General features: G+C 45.5%; 1 protein-coding gene and 1 non-coding gene across 5 annotated transcripts; one reads left to right on the top strand and one right to left on the bottom strand.

Moving 5' to 3' along the window:
* Window positions 1-1,437: 1,437 nt before the first annotated feature.
* LOC149329742 (uncharacterized) lies at window positions 1,438-23,499 on the bottom strand. Of its 4 annotated transcripts, none has more exons than XM_089560455.1 (12): window positions 21,387-23,499; window positions 20,557-21,158; window positions 11,581-12,568; window positions 10,793-10,867; window positions 10,608-10,709; window positions 10,450-10,527; window positions 10,222-10,293; window positions 9,400-9,587; window positions 8,678-8,834; window positions 7,032-7,158; window positions 6,747-6,884; window positions 1,438-6,662 (listed from the first exon to the last, which is right to left on the bottom strand). In XM_089560455.1, the coding sequence occupies exons 3-12, from the start codon at window positions 11,595-11,597 to the stop codon at window positions 5,769-5,771; spliced, it is 1,848 nt and encodes a 615-aa protein (XP_089416581.1). In that variant the 5' UTR covers window positions 11,598-12,568; window positions 20,557-21,158; window positions 21,387-23,499; the 3' UTR covers window positions 1,438-5,768. The 4 variants fall into 4 exon arrangements, with proteins under 4 accessions (XP_089416581.1, XP_089416580.1, XP_089416579.1 ...); XM_089560454.1 differs by having other exon boundaries at window positions 20,557-21,802; window positions 22,329-23,499; XM_089560453.1 differs by having other exon boundaries at window positions 20,557-23,499.
* Window positions 12,884-12,955, top strand: TRNAE-CUC (transfer RNA glutamic acid (anticodon CUC)). Its single transcript has one exon. It is a non-coding gene; the product is annotated as a tRNA-Glu (tRNA).
* Window positions 23,500-23,729: the final 230 nt, after the last annotated feature.

Genomic DNA, 23,729 nt, shown 5'->3' with positions numbered 1-23,729 from the left:
CGCCCACTGCTGTGCCCTAATTACTGCTGTTTTACTAGTCTGTGTACAAAAATTCTGTTCCTAATGCAAAACTTGCTACTCGCCTAGCCACAGAACACAATATTGTGGCTGATTAATTTTGTTTCTGAAATTAAATGTTCTTTCATGTAAAATAAGTCAAGAAGTGGTAAACAATGAGGCTACTGTGAATATAACACTACAACATTAACTGTGCTATGAAAAATGCATACATTTTGAGCAAAGCATGTGTTAAAGTACTTCCAGTTAATGGACTAAGCATTGCATGAAGACATATGCCAGCAAGCGTTACAATGAAGTACACCTTATATGAAATCAATGTCTGTTCATTGAGGGGTACCGGGCTTGTACACTTCAATGAGCCATCCAAGTACATTCCCTATGGCATGTCCTGTGTGTTTGCATCTACACCTACCCTCATTTGCTTTACTGTGATCTAGGGATAAGCATGAGCACTAAAAATGCAAGTGTTGTCTCTCTATAATCTTCACAGTTTTGGAAAAATAATTTTTCAGTGTAACGGCACAAGTACAAACAGAGCCAGCTCAGTGTGACTTGTGCAAATATTTAAAGCAAAGGGTAAAGCTACTTGAAGAGGAAGTTGACACATTGAGAAAAGAGTGCTCAAAGCACAAAAAGAATGAGCAAGATCAGAAACTTGTCTCAAGTATGAAAGAGACAAAGGTGAAATTTTACACAGGTTAGTAGAAGCAATGTTTTGCCTGTTTAAAGGCTAATTGTATGCACGATTCTCCTTTATTGTTTACAGGGATTACGAAGGCATTGTTTTTTGCCATACTGACTGCTATTGTGCCAGTGCTCCCGTATGCAAAATCAAAGTTCACGCATGAGATGCAACTTTTCGCCTTTCTCTCGAAGTTGCGGCTGAATTTGCTTTTCAAAGATCTGGCATATCGCTTTGATGTTCAGCCAAGAACTGTGAGCAAGAGTTTCAGGATAATGTTAAAGGCCGTGGGACACCTTTCCAAGAAAGCCATTGTATTCCCAAGTCGTGACATCTGCAAGAGCTGGCTAACAGAGAGAGAGGCTGAAAACTTCCCTCGACTTCGTGCAATCATAGATTGTACTGAGGTGCACATCTCCAGGCAAGAAGCTGCATCTTCTTCTTCTTTGGCCTTTAGTGTCACTAGCAAGTGTTTATGGGAGTAAAGATCTCCCAGGCCCCACAAAAGTGTCAAAGTGCCCTTGGACTATTGTAGATGCATAGATATATGCATTAGTGACAGTGGAGAAATGGGACGCTGATGCAATGCGAAGTATCGGTAACTGAGAACAGAACACTCTAATTCAAAACAGTAAGTGATCTTTATGCAGTTAAACTAATGTGCAGCACAAGTGAAGATAAAAACCAGAATATCACTACTTTTTTTTCAATTTTTTTAATTTCTATTTATTCAACAATATGAAGATATTGGGTGCACCGACAAAAAGCCAGAAAAAGGCTTGACAGAGGTTAGTGCACCCTACAAAGAGTTGACAGCAGTATGCATGAACAATTCACCACAATATTAATTACATATGCATAAACAGTCATATACATTACAATAATAGCAATTACATATATGAATACAGTATAAAACAGCACGTGAACACTAGAAGCGACAAGTTATCACGCATGCAAGTTAGACATTGTCATCATGTCAATCTCATTTCTTTAGGTAGAGTACATAGTGACTCTCAACTGCATCAAGGTCAGTCACTGTTTTGCTTTTTTCTTTGCAAGACCACTGAACCTGGATGAACAGCAAGTTTTGTGGAGCCACTACAAACAGAGCTCAACACTGAAGTATCTGATTGCTGTAAACCCTCATGGTGCCGTGATGTTCATATCTAGAGCATACGGAGGCCGTATCTCTGACAAGGAGTTAACATTGTCATGCGGTAGGGCTAGCAACATTGATTTTATTACCCCCAGATGCTTATCAGAATTTTTTCTGTCACAGGATTCATGGAATACTTGGAAGATGGCGACCAAGTTCTAGCTGACCGTGGTTTTATATTGTTCGAAGAGTTCCTTGAGCGAAATGTTCAGCTGATCACACCGAGCTTCACAAGAGACAAAGTGCAGCTACCAGGAGATGAGGTAACATCTTCAAGACGGATTTCTGCATCAAGGATTGTTGTTGAAAGGGCCATTGGGCATCTCAAGAAGTGGAGAATGATGACAGGCACAGTTCACCACACGCTAGTGGACGTCTATGACGAGATAATCAGTGTTGTAGCGGGGCTGGCAAATCTTTGTCCAGTTCTGTCCAAACAAGGTAAGAACTGCTAATACACATTTACATGTCGCACATACAAAACATATACTTTATTTCAGTATTCTCTTTAAGAAGGCTCACTTTATACATTAATATCTGTCTTAGGCTGAGGGCATCAAAGCAAGACAGTTAGTTGAAGTGTAATAGTGAATGCTTGTAGGTTGTTTAGCACTGTTTTACTGAAAGTAATTTACAGTAAGGTGTAAAACTGTTCTATAACTGAATAACTTGTACTGCATTGAAGCACTAAATGTATGTGTTCTGTTGAAGAGCAGCTGTAATGCATTCTATATAATGTGTGCCTTAAAACCTACTTCAGGGTTTGCCATACCACAAAGCATGAGGATAAAATACAGGCACTGTTAACAAAACAGATTAACAACAGTCATTCATTGCCACATGCTGTCCTGCAGTATGCATGAGCATGCAAAGTGAGCATGTTTTAATTACTCTTGTATTTCTCATCAAACAAAGAATGAATACTATAGTAATGGAGTGGCGAGTATGCATTCTGAAAACAATTTGTTCATTTCTACAGCCTGTTTATTGCGTACACTTGAAATATATTAGATATGCCTAAGTGCATGGACCATATCGCATGTGGACTTGTCCGTCAATACGCGTTTTCATACATACAACACTAACGATTCCCCGACCATTTGAAAGCCGGGAAGGACAATTCCTTGATACATGTAAGTGAGAGTGACATCTCCACCACTCTTCTTTCCAAAAGGGCCCCCACAGGTCAGCCCACATTACTCGTGTACATCTGGAGCACATTCTTTTCATGCTACTCATTAAAGATTTGGACAAGCTGCAAAGACTGCGAGGTCGAGCTAGGCCATCCTGGAACCTATGAAGTTTTCTGAGTGGGAGTGCACCTATTTTTGTGCTTGTGAAGAAGGATGAATGACTTTGCATATGCAGGGTTTGCTCGGTATCTATAAACGCTGCCTGTGGCAGCTACAGACCAGTATTCAATTCCAGCATGGACAAAACATTAAGGTGGCATCTATATCTATCAGCATATTGTCATTGATCCAGTCTCTCAAAAATGTGTCTTAATTAACAGTACAACAGCAATTCTTCAGTACAAGAAATACCCGCTTCGAATTTTGGCACCCGTATCAATATTCCAAAGAGAGATGGAACTTCTTCTGCAGTAGCTGTGTCATGTGGTTTTCTCTTTGTTATGATATTTGTGCAGGAGGTAAAAACAATCAGGAATACCAGAGATCCTAGCAGGAAGGTTTTAAACAATAGAAAAAGAATCAGGTTGAAATTCAGCAAAAGTCAATTTGTAATGGTCATTGTCGAGTACGTGGGTTGCATTACCGATGCAGACAGACTGCGCTTTTCACCGTGGAAAGGTGAAGTCATCCTTAACACCCCTTTGTCAGCAAGGACTACAAATTTTTTTTTTTGGGAAAAACTTTGAGCAGGAAACTGCACCAGGCTTCTCACAACACACAAAGGCACAAATGAACAGGTAAACAGATGAAGTGCATATGTGCTTCGCCTGTCTGGTTCAACAATAAGTAGCAAACTAGCTCTCATTCTTGCCCTCAGAGAAAAACAGTGTCACATCCTGTATAATAATTGTGCGTGTTGAGACACAGAAAGGATCATTCACAAATGTAACGGGTGATTTCTTATTAAAGCTTGCAGATTCTTATTTAAAAAACTGTGACAAATAAATTACTGAGGCCTGTGCTGGCGGATTGCACAGCAAGGCAGACATTATGCGTATGATAGAGCTCAATATATAATTAGATGATTTATTAGCTGAAATTACCTAATCGATTTTTTATTTTCAATTTCAGGGGACAAGTGTGTATTGTGAAACAGAGACATGTCGACATGGAAGGTGAGCCTAGCTTTAAAATTTTCTTAATTGGTAATGTGGTTTCAAACATCTAACGTCAAATATAATCATTTGACACCTCGTTAAGTTGTCGTGCCCGCACTACGTATTAATAAAATGTCATAGCTGCGCATGGCATAGTCGCCAAAATCAAGTTCATTTCTTCTACTCTATCAAATGTAAAAATAGTTTCTGTATTTAATGCAAATGCGAGCAACACCTTTTCATAAACATGCAATGTAGGAAAGCTAAGTCAGCGAGCTTTGAAATGCTATGTGCTGTTTCAAACCACATTATTGTTGAAGAAAATTCGAACAAGGGCTCACATCCGATGTTGACATCCTTTAATTTCACGGTATACTCTTGCCTCCTGCAATAAAAAATCAAGTTAATTAGTTCAGTTTAGTTTAATTATTCATCCAAATCAGACGCACAAAGCCAGCCTTGTACAATCTACCTGCACAAACCACGCAGACGTATCTTTCACAGTTATTAAATTAAAATGTAAATGATTAAAAAAAATCTCCATGTATACATAGTCTGTTCTGAAAGTAGTAGGACTCATTTTTTTAAACAAAATTTATTCAAGAGAATAGTACAAACGATTAAAATTTTTCAAGGTAGCACCCTTCCGCACCTACACGCTGCTGCCAATGAGTTTCACAGTTTTCGTACGCCTCCAGGAACGCCTGGACCGGAGTGCTGTTTAACTCCCTCATCACGGCCTGTTGAACCACCTCTACCGATCCGTGATGTTTCCCCTTGAGCGTCGATTTTATTCTGGGGAATAGAAAAAAGTCTGGCGAGGCCAAGTCGAGACTGTAGGGGGGCTGAGGCAGCGTTGCCGCCTTGTGCTGGGCAAAAAATTGGGGTCCTCATTCACATGATGAAGAAGATCCTATCGGTTGGCCTTTTCCTCCTCTGACAACACTCCCCGCACCAACTTCGCGCATGCTTTCCTCATGGATAAGGTTTCTGACAGGATCTCAAAAACTTGGGTTTGAGGAATGCTCAAGTCCTCAGCAATCATTCTGATACTCATTCTACGAACACTGTTAAGTAAATGTTTCACTCGCTGCACATTTTCGTTGGTCTTGCTGGTCGAAGGGCGTCTGGAGCGGTTGTCTTCCTCCACTCTTTCCTTAACTTCTCGGAACAGCTTTTGCCACTCAGAAAACACCTGATCTACCCATGGAAGCCTCACTGTAGGCCTCCTTAATCATTTTGTGAGTCTCTTTGCCCATTCTACCAAGATTTACTCAAAATATGATCACGTACCCCTGATCCAGTAAACGCTCGATGATTCTGCGTGACGAGACGTTTCGACAGGGGTTCACAGTACAAGCGACCTTCTCTCTTCAACGGCCGAGAGCTGACTGCCGATTTTCCCCAGCATTCCCAATATCCCTCTTCAACGATCCTGCACGCGCAGACCACCTCTCGTCAGTCCGTTCGCCCAGGAAAAAATCAGTCCTACTACTTTCAGAACAGACCCTGTATGTTCTCTCTCATGAAGGAATGCAGTGCATCTATGTAAAGCAGTTAACGCAGTGAGAAACATGTCTTCAAAATTGGGAAAACCTCCCAAGAACAGCTTTGCAAGTTTACCGTGTGCCTGCAAGAATTATTCTTGGCATAATAATTTGCCGTATGAAGGTTTGCAAAGCAGCTTCATGCACATCCATGAATTCATCGTCCCTTTCTATCACGACAAGGTGTCCGCCCTTTTCGATGTGAAAATACAAATAGCATGTTTTGATATCATCCAGGTTCAGATGAAGCTGAGCCTGCACCTGGTAGTAGTAGGCATGTGTTTTCTTAAGTGCCCCATCTGGTTTCAGGCAAAAGTCTTTTTCATTCTGCCCTATGGCTAGCAGGCTGCATGGGTCGCAGTCCTTCAGGCTGTACAAGCACTTCACTTCGACCAATGCAGGGTCATGGCAGTCGCACCTAAATATGCCGTCTGGGCTGCAGCCCAAGAGAGGATACTTGGGATGGATCATGAGGCCACATGTTTCAATGCGGGCATTGATATGTGTGGTCTGTAAGTGGCATAGTAGCCTCTCCTTGGCCACAGCCTCATGAGTTACACCGTACTGTACAGACGGAATATCAAGTTGCCTTGTGGAAAAAATTTTGTTCATTAGTGTTGCGGTGTGCACTTTCTTTGAGCGGCACACGTCTTTAAAAATAGAGGCTGTAACCCGTCCAATGCGATGTTGGCACCATAGCGCACTGTTTCTTTGTCTGCGGGTAGCAGCCTCAATGGTCCTCGCATCACTCTCTGAAATTGCAGCCTTCTCCATCACACTGGTTACCAAATCATCAATATTTTCATTTTGAAATCCCTGGCGGGCCAGATATGTCGCGGTGAAAGCACACAGGGGGGTGTGCAGTGTGATAGGTAGGACATCCGGTTCGTGAACATCTACAGGTGCTGCTGTTTCCACCTGCGGCTTGCAAGAGAGCAGAGTCAGCACTCTTGCATTTGGAGCAACCTAAAAAAAAAGGGAATGCAGACATATTGCTGTGTTGTGAGAACAAACAAAGTCGTTATGTGAGGTCATGTAGTTAAGTCCCACCTCTTGCACCTTCTTCATGAAGATGTCAGCATCGGGCAACTTCCTTAGCTGCACTGCTTTGTGCTGGTGCTGTCTCGTTGCCTGCGGCCCATATCGGTGTCTGGAATAACTTATTTGTTTCGCCTGCTTTGGTTGAACCTGCACAAATAGGGTTTATGAGTGCAGTTTCAGTGGATACGTCTCGGACACAAATGTAAATTGCAGCAATAACAGACACTGATGGAATAATGTGGCGTCTGTGGCTGTCTTGCAGGCTGCAGTGAAATGTAATCATAAGATCTTTACCTTTTTCAGGCGAGGCCTCACCCACTGGCAAGGCAGGTCCGTTGGAGCTGTCTGACCAGTGTTGACTTGCGTCCAGAAGTCCACAGCAAAGCAGACTGCTGCTGAATGGCTACAAGCTCGACCGAGCCTGAAAAAGATCAGAGAGTAACAGCCGTTATCAAAACTACCAACTGTTCCCTGATGAGAATGCATCGCTACAGGGTAAACACTGAACATTCTTTTACAAAAAAGCTGTAGATCTGAAATGTAAGGAAGACGTTATTACTGCACTGTAAGCGCTGCATTGTCAGCATTGCTGAGTGGAAACCATTGAACATTGAAAAATGGACTATCAAGCATTGCAAGATTCAGTCTAAACTTTCCGTCTTTTAAGAATAAGTGCATGCCTGGCTAATCTGCCATTGTAATGATTCTAGTGCTGCTAACAGTCAGTATTATTGCTTGTACTTGCTGAGCAAGCTGACAGCTATGTTTTGTGTCCGATATCAGTAGACTCCTTTGAAATACCGACACCTAATTTTGGTGGCATGTTTTCTTTGCAGCAGTGTATAAGACATTACAATTCATGGATCACAACATATTTGCCTATGACTGCTGAATAATTTATAATCAAAATTTTGTCTCATGCTGTTTCAGCTTCTAGTTTAACTACTCTGTGATGCCAAAGTTCCATATAGGTCATGTGAAGCATGAAACAGCTGCAATATAATCACTGTTTCTTCATTCGTTGCCATTCTGGCTCTTGAGGCAGGCTAGCTTTAGCGTTGTAATGAAATGAAATGATGAAGAGTGATTATATCGCAGATTTTTATGCCTCGCGTGACTTATACACACCTTTTAGACCACAGCCATCGTTCAGTTGTTGAACCCAAAACCTAGACGGGATGACAGACAAGGTCGACTAAAAATAATTTAGCAGTCGTAGGCGAATACTATATAGCGATACGTGCATGTGAGCACCTTAATTACGCTGCATTACAGTGAAGAAAACATGTAACCAAAAATGAGGTGTCTGTACTTTTTTAAGCTGACTTTCTTGATACGCCAGCCATTGTTCGCCTCCCAATGGAGCAGTAAAAAAAAATCTACTATTCAGCATATGCACATTGCTTGACATGAAATCTTGTAGTGCCAAAAGAGAGTAATTAAACAGGTTAGTGTGGATAGATGTCCCAGGCAGGTAAGCATAATTCATCAGAATGCTGCCTTCAGGAAACATTGTGCATATTTTCATTTTTCCAACAGTTATTGCCGAAAGGCTGAAACCCATGACAGTAGAGTATGTGACTGCTCAGCCTGTAAGATTTCTGAGAACATTTTTTTTTGAGTGCATAATTATCTTTTTCTTGCAAACCTCTCCATGCTTATTCTAGTCTTATTACCAATATAATGACAGTGATTACTTTTTTTGGGTGCTTTTGTTCTTCCAGTTGCTGCTACTTTACAGGATGTCTGAAGGTGAACAGATTAACAGGGCTGTCAACCTTGTCTACCTTACTGCAGTTAACTCGAGTGACACAGTTCATTAGTCGAAGAAAAAAGTGAAATATATTCGTATATGTTACTAGACATTCCTGAAGAATCGTTACACAAGGTGAGTGCTGAGCAAGAGCAAACCAAGCGCGTGAAATTTCAATAAAGCTTACCCTGCCATGCATGTGCACAGTGCGTTCTCGATTTGGCCATTGGCTATCTGAATCCAACATTCGTATAATGGGCCTTGTCTTTGTGAGGGGCTAACCAACCCCTTTAGAATGCAGAGTCCAGGCTGTGGCTCGGCTGTCATTATGCCATGCACCTTGCCTGCACATGCATCACATTTAATAAACTGCATAGCAGCAGAAGAAAACAGTTTTCACACTGGCATTGCCTATTACCATGTAAAAGTAACACTTTTTGACGAGCTGGCTGGTTCATAAGAGCTTTCAAAAACAACTGTGCACTTAACAGACGAATACAGAGGGACAACATACACGCTTTGTGTGTCGTGTACGATCTCCCTCTGTCTTCGTCTGTTGAGTGCACAGTTGTTTTTCAAAAATACTATGTAAGATTGTGATGAAATCTATGAAAAGTCAACAGCTGTACAGCTATAACTTATACATACTCATTGCTTTCACTGTCAACTACATAACACACCCGCAGTGCGCTAAAAACACCCTTATTGTATAAAGTGTGCTGTTATACGCTGTGCATTGCTGAAAGCAGTCGTGTTAAGCACGTAAATGCATTTTCCATAGTTGCACATTCAATTTACAATTTAGTAGAAAGGAAACAGTAAATACAGAAAATAAAATTTCAAATGTAAAGCAAATTCAAGCATCCATACTCAATAACAAAAACTTTTGCCATTTATGGCACTTTGTACCTGATTTGACATACTGGTAGGCATCCAAAGCACGGAAAGCTTTGGTGGCATTGCCGTCTTGGCAGGGTTTTTTCAGGTAATAACTGCATATGGCAGCATAATCCAGTGCAGGCCAAAGATGCTCCCCGTGTCTATAGTCGAGATTTTTCATCGTGTCCAAATTGTAGGGTGCTGACATTGCTGGACACCTGGAGTGTAGAATTTGTACAAGTAATCAGTACTTGATTTAATGGAACACTGCCTTACGGCCACACATCCAAGTCACAGTGATTGGTCGACAAAAGAAAATAATTTTCACATGCAACCATGCAAGTTAACATGGGGGATTTCCCATTTTAGTGGCAACACAGTTCACTAATGTACAATAATCATTTCCTTCACTGCACTGATATCTAATGATTATGCACATAAACATAGCTACCTTTCAGATTATAATTAGAGCATGAATCGTTGCTTGCGCAGTCATCAACTTTGTAGTGTGCTTGCTGACCACAACTGCAAAGTGGCTTCCTTGGTAAGCAGGCAAAGTTGAGTATTCAGCTGTAGGACAGTGTAAGATACATGGCTACAACTAAAGAATTATATGGTACTCGTCAGAATTTGCTGATCGCCTAATGAAACAATGGCTGCTGCTGCCATGACTCTTGCCTCAGCTTACAGACGTGGTAGGATATGAAACGACTGCTGCATGCCGCTGAATTCACATAATGCACTAGATCAATGCATCAAAGTCCATTTCTTTGAGAAGTAAATTTTTTTTTCCTGTGCCAAGTGTGTCAAGTGAGATGTTTTGATTTCAAAAGGAATATATGTGACCATCACCTTATTGGAGGAATCTCTATTCTTGTTTGCTGGGACAGTGGTGTGACGACTGGCTGGCCATTTGATGTGCAGCTGCAACAAATATAGTGAGCATATCTAAACATCACCCCGTTAATTACTAAGCTAGTTACTTTCCACGTCATGCATGCTAAGGAGGCAGAAGACACTTTATGATGATGGCATACATTGTTTCTCAGTATATTTTTGCTACTAATGTGATGTTCTCACCTCTGGCCTGAAACCTGTGGTGCCAACTGCTGAGGAAGCCGAATAAATATAATATTCGCCTTGCTGTGTGACATGGAACTGCAATAAAGTGCCATGTATGTGAAGTCGGAATATAACGTTTCATTGGTGATTTAAAATCTTGCCATTGCAATTCTCACCTCTGCCTAGTAGCTGCTGCTGTTGCATCTTGGTGTGCTGAGCTGACAGCAACAGGTGGGTCGTTTTCTGGCTCACCCCTGTGGCCAAAATGCAAGGGAGGACTGTCAACAATGAGTGCATAGAGAAGTAGCCGATTAGGGAACGTCGTACTGCGTGTGTTCTTAATAGTTGATGTCATTCTTACCTCTGTCTGGATGCCTGTGGCAGCGCCTGCTCATGGTGGCGGGAAGCGGTGGCAGGTGGACTGTCTGCCACTAGCCTACAAATAAGCATGCAATAAGGTCAAAAATCGCTGATCGCCACATGAAACGATATGCAGTAGTTATCCTAAGGCATAATCTCTATTCGTAGCACTGCGGCATCAGGAAAGCCGCATAACTTAGCGCTTTGATTTTTTCCACAAGTATACGCAGCTAATATCTTATCACATACGTGATTGATGAAGTAAGTAACGTGGTGACCTTGACTTCATGCAACGTATTTCCAACGGATCACTGAAAGCAGTAAGTACTCGATAAAATATTTCTGCTCCGGAACACGCGGGCGAGCCATTTCATTTTATTCACGCAGCTCCAAACAGCGTGGCATATATAATCCAGCGCCTCTACTCTCATTTGCGGCGTGTTCCTGCGTGTTCTCAAGTGAATGCCACCTGCACTGCATCTGGAAAAATAAAAGGCGACAAGGCGATTTATGACTGCACCATGCGATGTGCTGAGACGCGCGCCGCGCGCAGCGGCGTATACGGGTCGTCTGCTAGCACACTGGCGGCTCTACACGCTGTCAGGAAAATACGAGCATCGTCTAATCATCTGCACAGATTGCAGTTTACCAAAGTGCGGCAAAAACGGCTGTATAATGACTTATGCGCTAAACATGCCGAAACGCACACGAAATCACCCTCAGCGCATATGCACAAGAGACATGGACTACGGCGGCCGGCATATATCAATCATGAAAAAATACACTTACCTCTCTGGATTATCCATTTCTGCGCTCAGGTCATGCAGATACGTAGTACGGGCTTCTCTTTCGATGCTTCAGTGCAATCAGTGACTAGTAACACGAGTTATTTATCGCATAAACGATGTCAAATTACGCGGTGAATAGGGCGATGCATGCAATCAGCTGAGCAATTTGGAACCGGAAGTAGCTAGCAGACGATTTTCCCATGACTCTTTGCGTTGACGGCGGAAACGCACCTCACCTATTGAAGTCGCTCTAAAACGTCACTGTTCGTTAAAGTCACAGCCTATCGTGCAGGCCAGAAGATCTCAAGAAGCGGAGCAGTGCCTTGCAGGCCTTCTCCGCCGACGACCGCCGCGGCCAGTGGCCGAGAGTCTTCATTTCCGTGAAAGGGCGTGGATCTAGGCGCTCCAGCGCACGTCTGAGAGACTGCCTTTCGGTGGTGTAGGCAGGGCAGTCACAAAGAATGTGGGTTATGGTCTCGTCATGCCCGCAGATGGAACATGCAGGACTATCAGCCATACCGATTAAGAATGAGTAGTGGTTGGTGAAAGCTACACCACGCCAGAGGCGACACAGCAAAGTTTCTTCTCGTCGTGGTAGGCCTAATGGTAGCCGGAGCTTCACATCTGGGTCCAAGGATTGTAAACTGGAATTGCAAAATTGGCCGGAATTCCACGCGGCAAGCGTGATGTCCCGCGCAAGTGCGCGAAGCCTGCTCGCTGCATCCGATCTCGAAATGGGGATCGACACAAAATCGCCGTCGTCGTGAGCAGTTCGCGCGACCTTATCCGCGCGGTGATTACCTGCTATGCCGCTGTGCCCCCGTAGCCATTGGTAGATAATGTCATGTCCTTTGTTGATGGCAGAGTGATGTAGCTGTCGAATTTCTGCGACCAGTTGTTCATGGGCGCCACGGCGAAGAGCAGCTTGTAAGCCTTGGAGGGCGGCTTTCGAATCGGTGAAAATAGACCACCGCTGAGGGCGCTGCTGACTGATGTATGCAATGGCGAGATTGAGAAAAAAAGAAACAAAAGGCGATCTGGAAAATCAAACAGAAATAACGAAAAAGCAAGAAAAAAGAGAAGAAAACTTTATTTCTCTCTATAATTATCTCCTTTACTGTGCACAGTTCCATGTTTGTCAAATGTTTATACAATGCGCTATAGACAGAGATCTCTTTAATTAAAAACAGATTTTTAGTCGGCGTTTATATTCGCTGACATACTACTGTGTGTAGGGGAAGGAATAGGTAGAATTGTACAGTTGTATACTATGTGTTATGACTAAGGTTTCGATTCTGGTTTGTTCCGGCGTGGTGTAGTGGCTAGGATATCTGGCTCTCACCCAGGAGGCCCGCGTTCGATTCCCGGCGTCGGAAAATGTAAAGCCGCCGCGGTGGCTCAGTGGTTATGGTGCTCGGCTGCTGATCCGAAAGACGCGGGTTCGATCCCGGCCGCGGCGGTCGAATTTCTTTGGAGGAGAAATTCTAGAGGCTCGTGTACTGTGCGATGTCAGTGCACGTTAAAGAACCCCAGGTGGTCGAAATTTCCGGAGCCCTCCACTATGGCGTCTCTCATAGCCTTGGTCGCTTTGGGACGTTAAACCCCATAAAACCAAACCAAACCGATTCTGGTTTAAACCGAAAAAAATAGAACGATAAAAGTAAGGGCGAATCCTGATTCTGAAATTAGATATTAACCGAAAAAGTGCAATATTTTTGACATGGAACAGATTGCTAGCCTGCTGTCGCGTACGCAGTACACTCAGCCAAGGTTAATAACTTAACTAAGTACGGAAATCAGGGGCGTGATGCGACTATGGTATTGTTGGATAAGCGGTCTAGTTAAGTGATTTGAGGTACTGTTCCGCCAGCTTACACGACTCTACAGAGCGGGAAACACTACCTCCTTGCCTCCTTCTAGCTAACCACTAGAAGTTCGCTATCATCACCTGCTTAGAACAGTTAGTTCCTTAAGTAGTTTAATCAACTGCATGTACGACACCGACACAATATCGTGCATCATGGCACAAAAAGTGTCATGTTCTGGCGCGATGACTGAGTGGCAGTTTCATCGTAGTCATTATCCCGAAGACCACGCCATGATCCTGCCCTCACCCTTGACCCAGCGCGATACCCCAACGATAACATTTCAACCTAGATAGATATCGCCTTTATTCACGTGAACTTATATGAAAAGATATATCAGGCCTACCAAAGCCCGATTCCTTTGCAATAGCAAATTTCCCACTTCTCAACAGCAAATACCCACTTCCGTTTTCGTCTGCCGGCTTATCTAAATTAGCTCGAGCTCCTCTTTTATTGACGATAACAACTTCCACATGCACAGCTCAAAGTACGGCCATAAAGCCGTTCGTGCTGACAAAAACGCCGAGATAGACTTCAACTGACTTTTGACCACACAGGATTGCCGTGTAAATCATTCGCCCAAAGTAATAGTCACCGAAAAAATTGAAACTTGAATTGGGAAATAAGAACCGATAGAAGTCAGCTGATTTTCGAAAAAAAAAATGAAAACCCAGATGTCCAACCCCTAGTTATGGCAGCCCTAAGTCAGCTAGGTCAGAGGTTTTTGTAGTTGAAATACTTAACATTTTCAACCGAAATTAGCTGGTCTGCTGAAGCTGCGGCTGAAGTCAGGCACGGAGGTAAAATAAACAATAACAAAACCAGCAACCGGGAAACCAGCAGAAATGTACAAATGTCCTTCTCTACGAGGCCTCCCATTTAGCTAGACTTGTTCCGAGCCGGATGCCCAAAAGGACAGGAGACGGACAGGACGCGGAATGAAGTTACGCGCAGTGAACGAGCACCCAAATAAAAACACGAATGTCGCACACCCTCCGCACATTCCGTCGCGCCGCCGCTCTGACGTCCGGCGGGCCGCGTGACAGGTCTCGCTCGAAGCTCACGAAGAGGGACATCGCGCTCGCATACATCCCTGCTTAGTGTTCCGCGGCGTGGGATTGTCCGCTCGTCTCCGAGGAAAGCAAAAACAAAACAAAAGGTAGCGTCAGCAAAAACACAAACAAAGACAAAAATAGAATAGAACTAGCGAGCCGAAGGCTGAGCAGGAACAACTGAGCGACAAAAAGAAAGGTTGCTTTTTAGCCAACTGCAACGAATGCATGCGTGTGATGCCTTCTTCTTTACTGAGGCCGCACTTGTCTCCGTCTTTTCAGAGAGGATTTGGCCGTGTCTTCTTCGTACTGCCTTCTAGATTTTTTTTTTTGTTTTGCGCGTGTGTGAAGGACGCAGGAAGGAGTGACCGCAAGACTATCGGCATTTTTGAATGTGGCCCTGGCCTTTCTGTGATCGTGAGCGCCCTGCCTTCGAAAATTCTTCTTGCACGCTCCCAGCCTTTATTGCTGGGAGCGTGCAATAAAGCCCCCCCCCCCCCCTCCCCTTTCCAGTGACTTCGCCCTGCGCCCGGTTAAGAGAAATAAAACAACATAAAACAGAGGAAGAAAGGAGCGCGCGGAGGGATGGGGTGTCTGTCTGGTACTTGTTGTGACTCTTTTTGTCCAGCTCCGTTTCGCGTTCTTTTTTTCTTCGGAGAGAGGGTCATTCTTCTTCTTGGCAAGTTCTGACGAGCCCGTCCTCCCCGAGCTGATTGTCGTGACGGGGGAATCAATAGGGCCCGCCCAGGTATGGGTTAGGTGCGCGCTTTTTGCACGCCGCCGAAGACGCGGTCACTTTCCGTGAAAGTGGGCGGCGGCGGAGCGCACTGATGCCAATTGTGCAGAGGCGTGCCGCTGTGCGCGGCGCTCCTCTGCCTTGTCGCTCATTTTGGGATGTGTGTCTGTGTGTGTGTGCGTGCGTGCGTGGTGCGCATGCGTGGTGTGTGTGTGTGTCTGTGTGTGCGTGCGTGCGTGCGTGGTGTGTGTGTGTGTGTTTGTGTGCGTGGTGCGTGTGTGTCTGTGTGTGCGAGCGTGGTGTGTGTGTGTGTGCGTGCGTGGTGTGTGTGTGTGCGTGCGTGCGTGGTGTGCGTGCGTGCGTGCGTGTGTGTGTGTGTGTGTGTGTGTGTGTGTGTGTGTACGCGCGCGCGCGCGCGTCTGTGTATGCGTACGTGCGTGTGTGCGTACGTGTGTATGCGTCCGTGTGTCTGCGTGTGCGCGCGCGCTCTGGGACATGTTCATTTCATTACACAGACCAAGGAAAAATCTGCCTTCCAGTCATTACAGGTCTTCTTGCACGAGGAAGTATTTTGCATGGAACGCATAATTCGCACAGACTCATCCAGTTCACCATTAACCAGAAAAGGAAGGCTCTAAAACGAGCTGCTTGCGGCCCGCATGCTGTTTGCAGAGCATTGTCGTGCTAACCCGTTAGCTCTAAAGATTTCAGCCTTTGTTCGCGGAAATGTGGCACAGGTTCTATTTAACTTTCCATGACATGCAAGGGTTAACAGCAACTTCTTGTTGTTCAGTCACCCCTGGCTACAGCCACGGCACTATAAAACGCTACCGTTGCAGGGGATTAAGCACAAGTTAAGCGTGACGACGCAAAAATCGGTCCACCATTGGCTGCAAGGATTTATTTGAGCGGCATTTCCCGCATCTTGCATCGCGTCCGGCTATAATTAGCTTTTCGACGACAGGCCTGAAGGGAGCAAAGAATACCAGAAAATGAAATGAATCACATGATCGATGCACATTTCATGAGTGTGCCTCTTCACCAATCATCCGTTGTCGTTTTTTTTTGTGCGTGAAAATACTTTTGCCTACATTTGCCCGTTTTTAATTTTTTGTTTGCCTTCGAATCGTTTTTTCCGTTCCTCTTTCCTTGCCGGCCGGCTACTGGCCTGCGGATGCCACAAGTTTGTCAATCAGTCCTGCGTGGACAAATGAATTTGAAACCCCTGCGCGCCACGATCAAGGAGAACTCAGGTCTGTCGCGCTTCAGACCTGACAGTATGATATTGTTCCACTATGTGCCCGCTCCTGGCTCTCTATTGGTACAAGGACTAATGATTGGCGTTAATTGCTAACTACTTTTAGGACCCCATTTTAAGACGGTGGCTAATGACGCAATATTCGTTGGATAATGCTAACGCTCGATACTCATACGCTGCCTCAGCGTTTTATTCTTTGTTAGCCACCACTCTGCAAAAGACAGTTGTACTGTGGAAGTTTGTTTAGAGCAAATTTTTGTCCATCAGATGGTGGTATGTCCGCTGCGTCTGCCAGGCGTAGTCCGTTTGCATGGGCGAACAAAGTATGTGCGTGCGTTCAACACAACAAATGATGCAGTGGTGATGACCTACCTTGTGCATGAATTCAATGATTTTTATTAGTTATACGAAAAATGCAAAACAACTGTTGATGATTTCTGGCTGCAGTTTAAAGCCCATGCCATGCACTGCATTAAAACTTATGTTCCTATGGTAAGGAAGGTCATAAGAAAGCACAATCCGTGGATCAACCGGGAAATAATCCACATGAAACCTAAGATATAAAGATTACCGAAAAGAAACAAGTGTCACGCAAATCAGAATTACGTGCTAATATATTGCGCTCTAACCAGAGCAGTTAAAAAGAAAGTCCGTGACGATAAAAAACTCCTCCCCTGCATTACGCTCAGTAACTTTATCAAAGGATCACCTCATGAATTCTGGAGCTGTGTTATTAACAAATGGATCAATTATAGAAGTTCGGACGCAAAAAAAAAACAAAAAAAAAAACATGCGAACTCTTTTAACAACTATTTCCAGCCCATTTTCACTGCAGATAATAGTGTTTTGGACGCACTTTCCAGGAGTTCTGGCCGTAACTATGCCGGGCATTCTTTCCCTGCTGTTGAGCTTAGATGAAAAAAAAAAGGGCTGCGGTCCTGACAGCAATCGAAACTGCTTTTTGAGGTGCTGTGCAGAGGCAGTCAGGGAAAATATTTATGTTATATATTCTAAATCAATTCTAGATAGTTGCCTCCCAGCTGGATGGAAAATGGCTAAAGTTGTTTCTACTTATATGACCGGTGACGCAACACTACATTCTAATTACAGGCCAATCGCTCTGACATGTACCTGTTCTAAAATTCTAGAGCGCATAATATTATAATTTCTCAAAGAACACGCTGAGGCCAAAGACATTACCCATCCCAATCAGCACGGCTTTTGAGCAGGTTTCTCCACAGTAGAACTCTCTCACAACTTAGCTCAAGGAATTCATGACCAAAGTTAAGCAGATATAATTTTCCTCGACTATTCGGAGGTTTTCGACCGTGTGACACACGTCAAATTACTTTTTAAGATCAACCATATATTTATTGATGAACCCATTCTTAAATTTGGTAGCCAACTTTTCGTCAGAACGCCGACAATTCATGCAATATAATGACCACGCTTCCAATAGACACATTTAGTTGGTCACTTTTGGCAATTTAGTTGGCCAGTTAGAAAACTTTTCTGGGTTTAACTGAACGCGAGATGTGGTACTCCAGTTTTGGATTAAAGTTAAAACATTTTAACCCAGCGTTGACAACTCGCGGCTATTTTTGCCAGGGATGAGGATAATGGTGTCATCTGCATATGCCTGAATATGGATAGGTGAGGGGACAGGAAGGTTTAGGAGATCATGTAGCAAAATGTTCCAAAGTAATGGCGAAAGTGGTGAACCCTGCGGACTGCCGAGGGAAGAAGGCACAGAAAGAGTACACGGAGGAGATTGATCGGTCAAATGGCGGTTATGAAGGAAAGACGCCAGAAGGGAATATAGATTTCGAGGACAACGATGTTTTCGTAAACAATGCAAAACCAGAGGGTGCCAAACAGTACAAAATGAACCTCTGAAGTCCAGAGAAATTAGAACCACAGGAATTTTTTGTTGTTTATCACTGTTAAGAACTCCCGCAAATGATAGAGAACCTGAACAGAGCTTCGGCCATGCGTGAAACCACACTGATTTCTACGAAGTAGTTTATTTTGGCACAGGAAGTAATACAGCCGACCATATAGTAAGCGCTCGAGCACTTTGCCGAAAGAGAAATTAATACAGATTGGTCGGTAAGTATTCGGAATGTGCTTTGGTCTATTCGGTTTGGGAATAAAAGTAATCATTCATGCCAATTCTCCAGGTCTGAGGTAAGTAACCCAAGTGCAAGGCAGAATTAAAGAGGGAGACGAGAAACAAGGGGTGAGCGTTAAACAAGGCGACAACAAAACGGGGAGAGATAAGATCAGACCCAGGAGAAGACGACCAATGTAATGAATTGATGGCAGCTTCGATCTCCGCAGCAGTGAGCGGTAAATCTTGCACTGAGTTATTGAAAAGGCTGCGCAGTAATGTCCCGAACGTGAGTATGGAAAGGGGGATCGTGGGAAGAATCATCTGTATAGCGACGTGAGTACGAAGGATTAACTGTATGGCGTCAGGAAGCATTTCAGTATAAGTGCTATCGGCGTACTGTAGAGGAGGGATAATGGAAGGGCACCTGAGCTTGCCAAAAGCATGTTTATATGGCTTAGCAAAGAGAAATTTACGCGTAGCTGTGGAGCAGATCTCTTTTAAATAACTATCATGTGTGGTTCTATTGTTAGATCTATACTTTGCGAGACCTTTATAATAAATTGAACGATGGAAAATTCTCAGCTGGGGGTCTGAAATGCGTTGGAAACGGCGACGAAGAGCGCGCACACGGCACCTCTCCATGCTCAAATCAGCCGTCCACCAAATGGAACCCTCGGGAAATTTTGCTTTTACCAAACGCGTTTTTCTTGTAATTTGTCATGAAGGTGGCATTAAATTTAGCGAGGACATGATCAAGAGCACGTGCCGAATGAACCTGATGATTGTAAAAAGGTTTTAATCTAGGCAGAGAAGTTAACTGGGAAATTAAACGACTTGAGCTAGCTCTGGTGAGCCGCTTGAACGGCGACGACGGTTGGGAAAGAAAAGAGCATGTAATTAATCTGTGCTCGGAAAGTGATGAATCAGGAATGAATTCCCAAGAGTAGCCCTCTGCAAGTAAATTAGGAGAAGCGAAGCTCAGGTCAATCCAACTTGAAGCGTATAGAGTTTCGCAGGTTAGTAAAGAGTCCGGATTATTGAGAAGAACCAGGGTATTAGAAGCCGCAAAAGCTTCAACATTAGTTCCTCTAGCATCAGTGGCATTGCCGCCCCATAACATATTTTTGGCATTAAAATCACCGCAAATAATGATTTTGTCAGTGGGTGAAGTCTGTATACAAGTTGTAAGCAAGGCCAGGGATGCTGTGATACCCGCACGAGGTGGTATATATACTGCTATAAAAAGGAATTAAATCGATGCAGAACATAAGATAGAAACAACTTCAGGAGAAATAAAAGTTGGAAAGATACCAAAGGTAGGATTATATAGCAATATGGCACACCGAGGATTTTTAGAACAGACTTTGTGAAAAGTGGAGGGAATTCATACAAATCGATTATATTTAGTAATATATGGATCTCCGACAGCGGTGATTGTGATATTACTGTCCTGAATATATTTAACTATCGGGGCATTCGCAGAATGGTGTGATCCAAATTGACTTGGAGAAAATTGATGTGATCGGGTGGAGGACGCTGGGTTACCGCTAAGAGCCATAATTAGTGCGGGAAAGGATCCTATCCGTACGTTCATGCATGAGTGAACAAGACACATGCCCCGCAGGATGATCGGACGGGTGACCGGCGGCAGCGCAAGGGACGCACTTCCTTTTGGGATCCCGGATGAAGGTCGGGCAGGCCGCCAAGGCATGCGACCCCGCACAGCGGATGCAACAAGCCTTCGAAGAATCGTTTTTCACAGTGCATGCCTTCAAATCGTGGCCATATTGAGCACAATAGGTGCAGTGCGGCACATGCAGGTCTTCGCGCACCTCAACCGAAGTCGTCCCGAGGGTCACGCGACGTGCCGCGCATAGACGGACGAAGGCAGGGGAGGTCCGCCTCGAGGACGTGTAAGAACTGTCCGGATCTTTGGGGAAAAGAAAGTCTGACCTTACAGGAGGATGGGTCCAGATGGAGATTGGGGTTCCGGTGGTTGAGTGCCATGACTAGGTCCTGTGGCCGCACGTCGGGGTCGACCTCAGCCAGACGAATGAGTGGTTCCTCTGTCGGGCCACACGGACACTGATCAAGGTTCTAGTTGCATCGATGCGGGTAATGGCGGCCTTGAGCCGTTCCTGGTCCGCAGGGTCACTGGAGGAAACCGTGAGGGAACGACGGGAAGGCCGAAGGGCAACAGCTCCGATTCCCTCGACCTCGGGATCGATGTTCTCCTTATTCAATGCAGCCACCTCGAGGCCGACGTCCGCCGAGGCCGCGACGGAAGTTCAAGACAGCTGATGCGGCAGGGGGATCGGTCGGGAGTTCCCAGCAGGAGGAGGCTCTGGCGGGCCAGGGGTCACATCCAGGGCTGGAATTCTGATGTCCCTCTGAACCGGACCCGGTGCACCGCGCAAGGCAGCGAAAGTCCGGGGGACCAGTGCCTCCTGCCTCAGGTCTCGAAGTTCCGCCTCAGCCGCGGTGACCCTAGCGGACCTCCCTGCAAGCTGTGCTCTAACGGCGGCCAGCTCGCGCTCCCTTGCTTCCAATGAGGTCTGGAGCGTCCTTGAATAGTTGGTCTCGGCGACCGTGCACGCAAAAAAATACGCCGTTAAGCGACTGAGCGATTGAGCGGCGCGTCGCAGCGAAAATTTCCAACTTGTTGAAACCTCGCCGCTCGTCGCAGCGACGACTCATAAACAGGTTTTCCCGCCGCGGCGACAGGATTCGCAAGCATTTTCGCTTGCATGTGAAACAGGCTTTAGGCGGTACAAGTCGCTTACCAGAGACAGTAGGACGGCGCGGGCTGCAGGACGTATCTTATTTTCCTTGTCCAAAATCGCAGTCATTATCTGTTCATGAGACCGCACGGCGTCAGCGTCCGTGCCCAACTCCAAGCGGGCGGGTTGCGGCGACTCCGGAAGCTTTGCCGGCTGCGAGAGACCAGGCGGCCCCGAGATCTGGGAGACTCCGGGTCCTAAGGGGGCACAGGAGGCACCTCCGAAATGGTGGACAAGGGCAGACTCCTGAAGCACGCCAGCAGGCAAAAGGATGTCCGTCTGGTCTGATGACTTGTCCGAGGCAGTGCCAGGATTCGCCCCGCACGAAGAAAAGCCGCTCGGGGCTGGCGGGCCATGTTGAATAACCAGGTCGGCCATGGCCAAGCTGGCAGGCCTAACCAGCCAGCCGTCAGAGACCACTAACCGGCAAAAGTGCGAAAAGAAAACACGGACCTCAAAAGAGCAGGTCACTCAGGGGCCCTTCCGAGTTACAAGATGTGCCAAGAGTCCGTGATACTGAAAAAGGCGCGACCTCGCCGCCGCCGCCGTATGGTATTACGTCACACCGCTTGCCTCGTCGTTGCGCTCGCCTCCGCTCGCTTCGCCAGCCGAAATGCGACGTCGCTACCGAAATGTCATTAGGCAAAACTGCTTTCGCTAAGCATATCCTGGCCTAGCTGAGCTAAGCCACTGCTATTAAGGCACCTCGTAAAACGCCATAACCGCCAAGAAAAGCCGCTCTGCATTACTTGTTGCAATCATGGTATTCTGCAAGGAGCGCAAAACTGTGCTGGTTTCAACATCAACTCTTGACCTAGGAAATATCATTTTTGCACTCAGTATTCAGCTTACGGAGCCATTTACATTACTTTCGTCCCCTTGCGCTCGATTCTATATAATTTCCTTTGAACGATCCTGACAAAGAAAGATTCACAGGACACTTACGAGTGCTTACGTGCTGTGAAAGCGAAAGCATTTGAGGGTCATCGTGAGCGTTCGACGTCGACGCAGGTTGCGCACTGAGAAACGAAACGAAGACAAGCCTCCGAACGCTGATCCCACAAACGCTGAATCCACAAGATCCGAGCGCAGCACTCGGACGCTCGGCTCTAATACCTGTCGTGAGTCAGCCTCAAGCTTGGATGTGTGTTACGTGCAACGAGGACTCGTATGACACTACCCGGAACACTGCGCGACGGAGGGTTGCTTCACGATTCTGATGCGAAAATAGTTTTTTTTTTGGAAAGGAGTGGCACACATTGCGCCTTAGGAAAGAGGTATTCGCTGTGAATACGCTGGGACTATGCGGCTGTCTCCTTTGCAAAGCGCAACTACACCACTTTCCGAGAATTATGGAATATTTGAGGTCTTAAATACATACAGGCTGTAGGTAAAGCGCAATTTTTTTCTGCTAGCATTTAAAATGACGACTTAACCGCCGATTCAATTTTAGGCTTCTCCTAACAGCACCACAGGAGTACGGAGAAGCTCACTGTACTGTCACGAATTTCGAATTTCTGCTGCCGTCAACCACACACCGCCATGCATCTTTGGATTCTGCGCAACAAAGCCCGGCGGGCACGGCCTTCGTCAGCGTTGGGTTTCTTCCTTCAAAGCAATCTTTTGTGCGTTGTAAATGTATTATTAGCGTAGATGGCGTCATCATGCGCCTCCTCCCCACTTGCCGCTGTGCCCTGCGGAGAAGCTTGAAGGCAGTCGCCATGTAAAACAGGACGTTCTACGCACGCCGCTATGGACAAGGGTGGCGCTGGTGAACACTCTCAAGGTTCGCGTATACACTGCACATAAATACCCCGAAAGCAGCAGACTGGACAGTCGTCGCCGTAGCTCAGTTAGTAGATCACCGGACGCGGAATTCGGAGGTCGTGGGTTCGGGTCCCACTGGTGGTATGTGGTTGATTTTTGCTTCTGGTTTTATTAATCTCCCATTGATACAAAAATACAAAATGAAAACAAAAGTACATCCCCTGTGCTCCTTGGTTTGTGTGGCTCCTTGCTTCCGTCATGCTAGCGGGCGCGGGTTTGTTCACTGGTAAGTGATTTTTCCAAGCCCCCACTTCCCCTGAGGCAATAAAATTCCCCGCTTGCGTGTGGGTACGCCTCATTCGAATCGCGCCCCTCCATAACGGCAACTAACGTCTCCCCCTCCCCCTGCCACACCCCGAGTACCGAAGCCCGCACTGGGCCAAATCACACAGCTCGCCGAATGCCAATGGCCACGCCGAAGGCACGCCAATGAGTCAGGCCCCCAACAATTCGCCAGCTACCGAGCGGCCGCGCCACAAACGGCGGCGGTGGCAAACAGAGAAAAGAAAGAGAGAGAGA

Source organism: Amblyomma mixtum, chromosome 9 (assembly GCF_055824585.1).
Source record: "Amblyomma mixtum isolate Tamu chromosome 9, ASM5582458v1, whole genome shotgun sequence".
Taxonomy (NCBI): domain Eukaryota; kingdom Metazoa; phylum Arthropoda; class Arachnida; order Ixodida; family Ixodidae; genus Amblyomma; species Amblyomma mixtum.
Note: the sequence above shows the minus strand (reverse complement) of the source record. Positions and strands in the feature narration are given on the sequence as shown.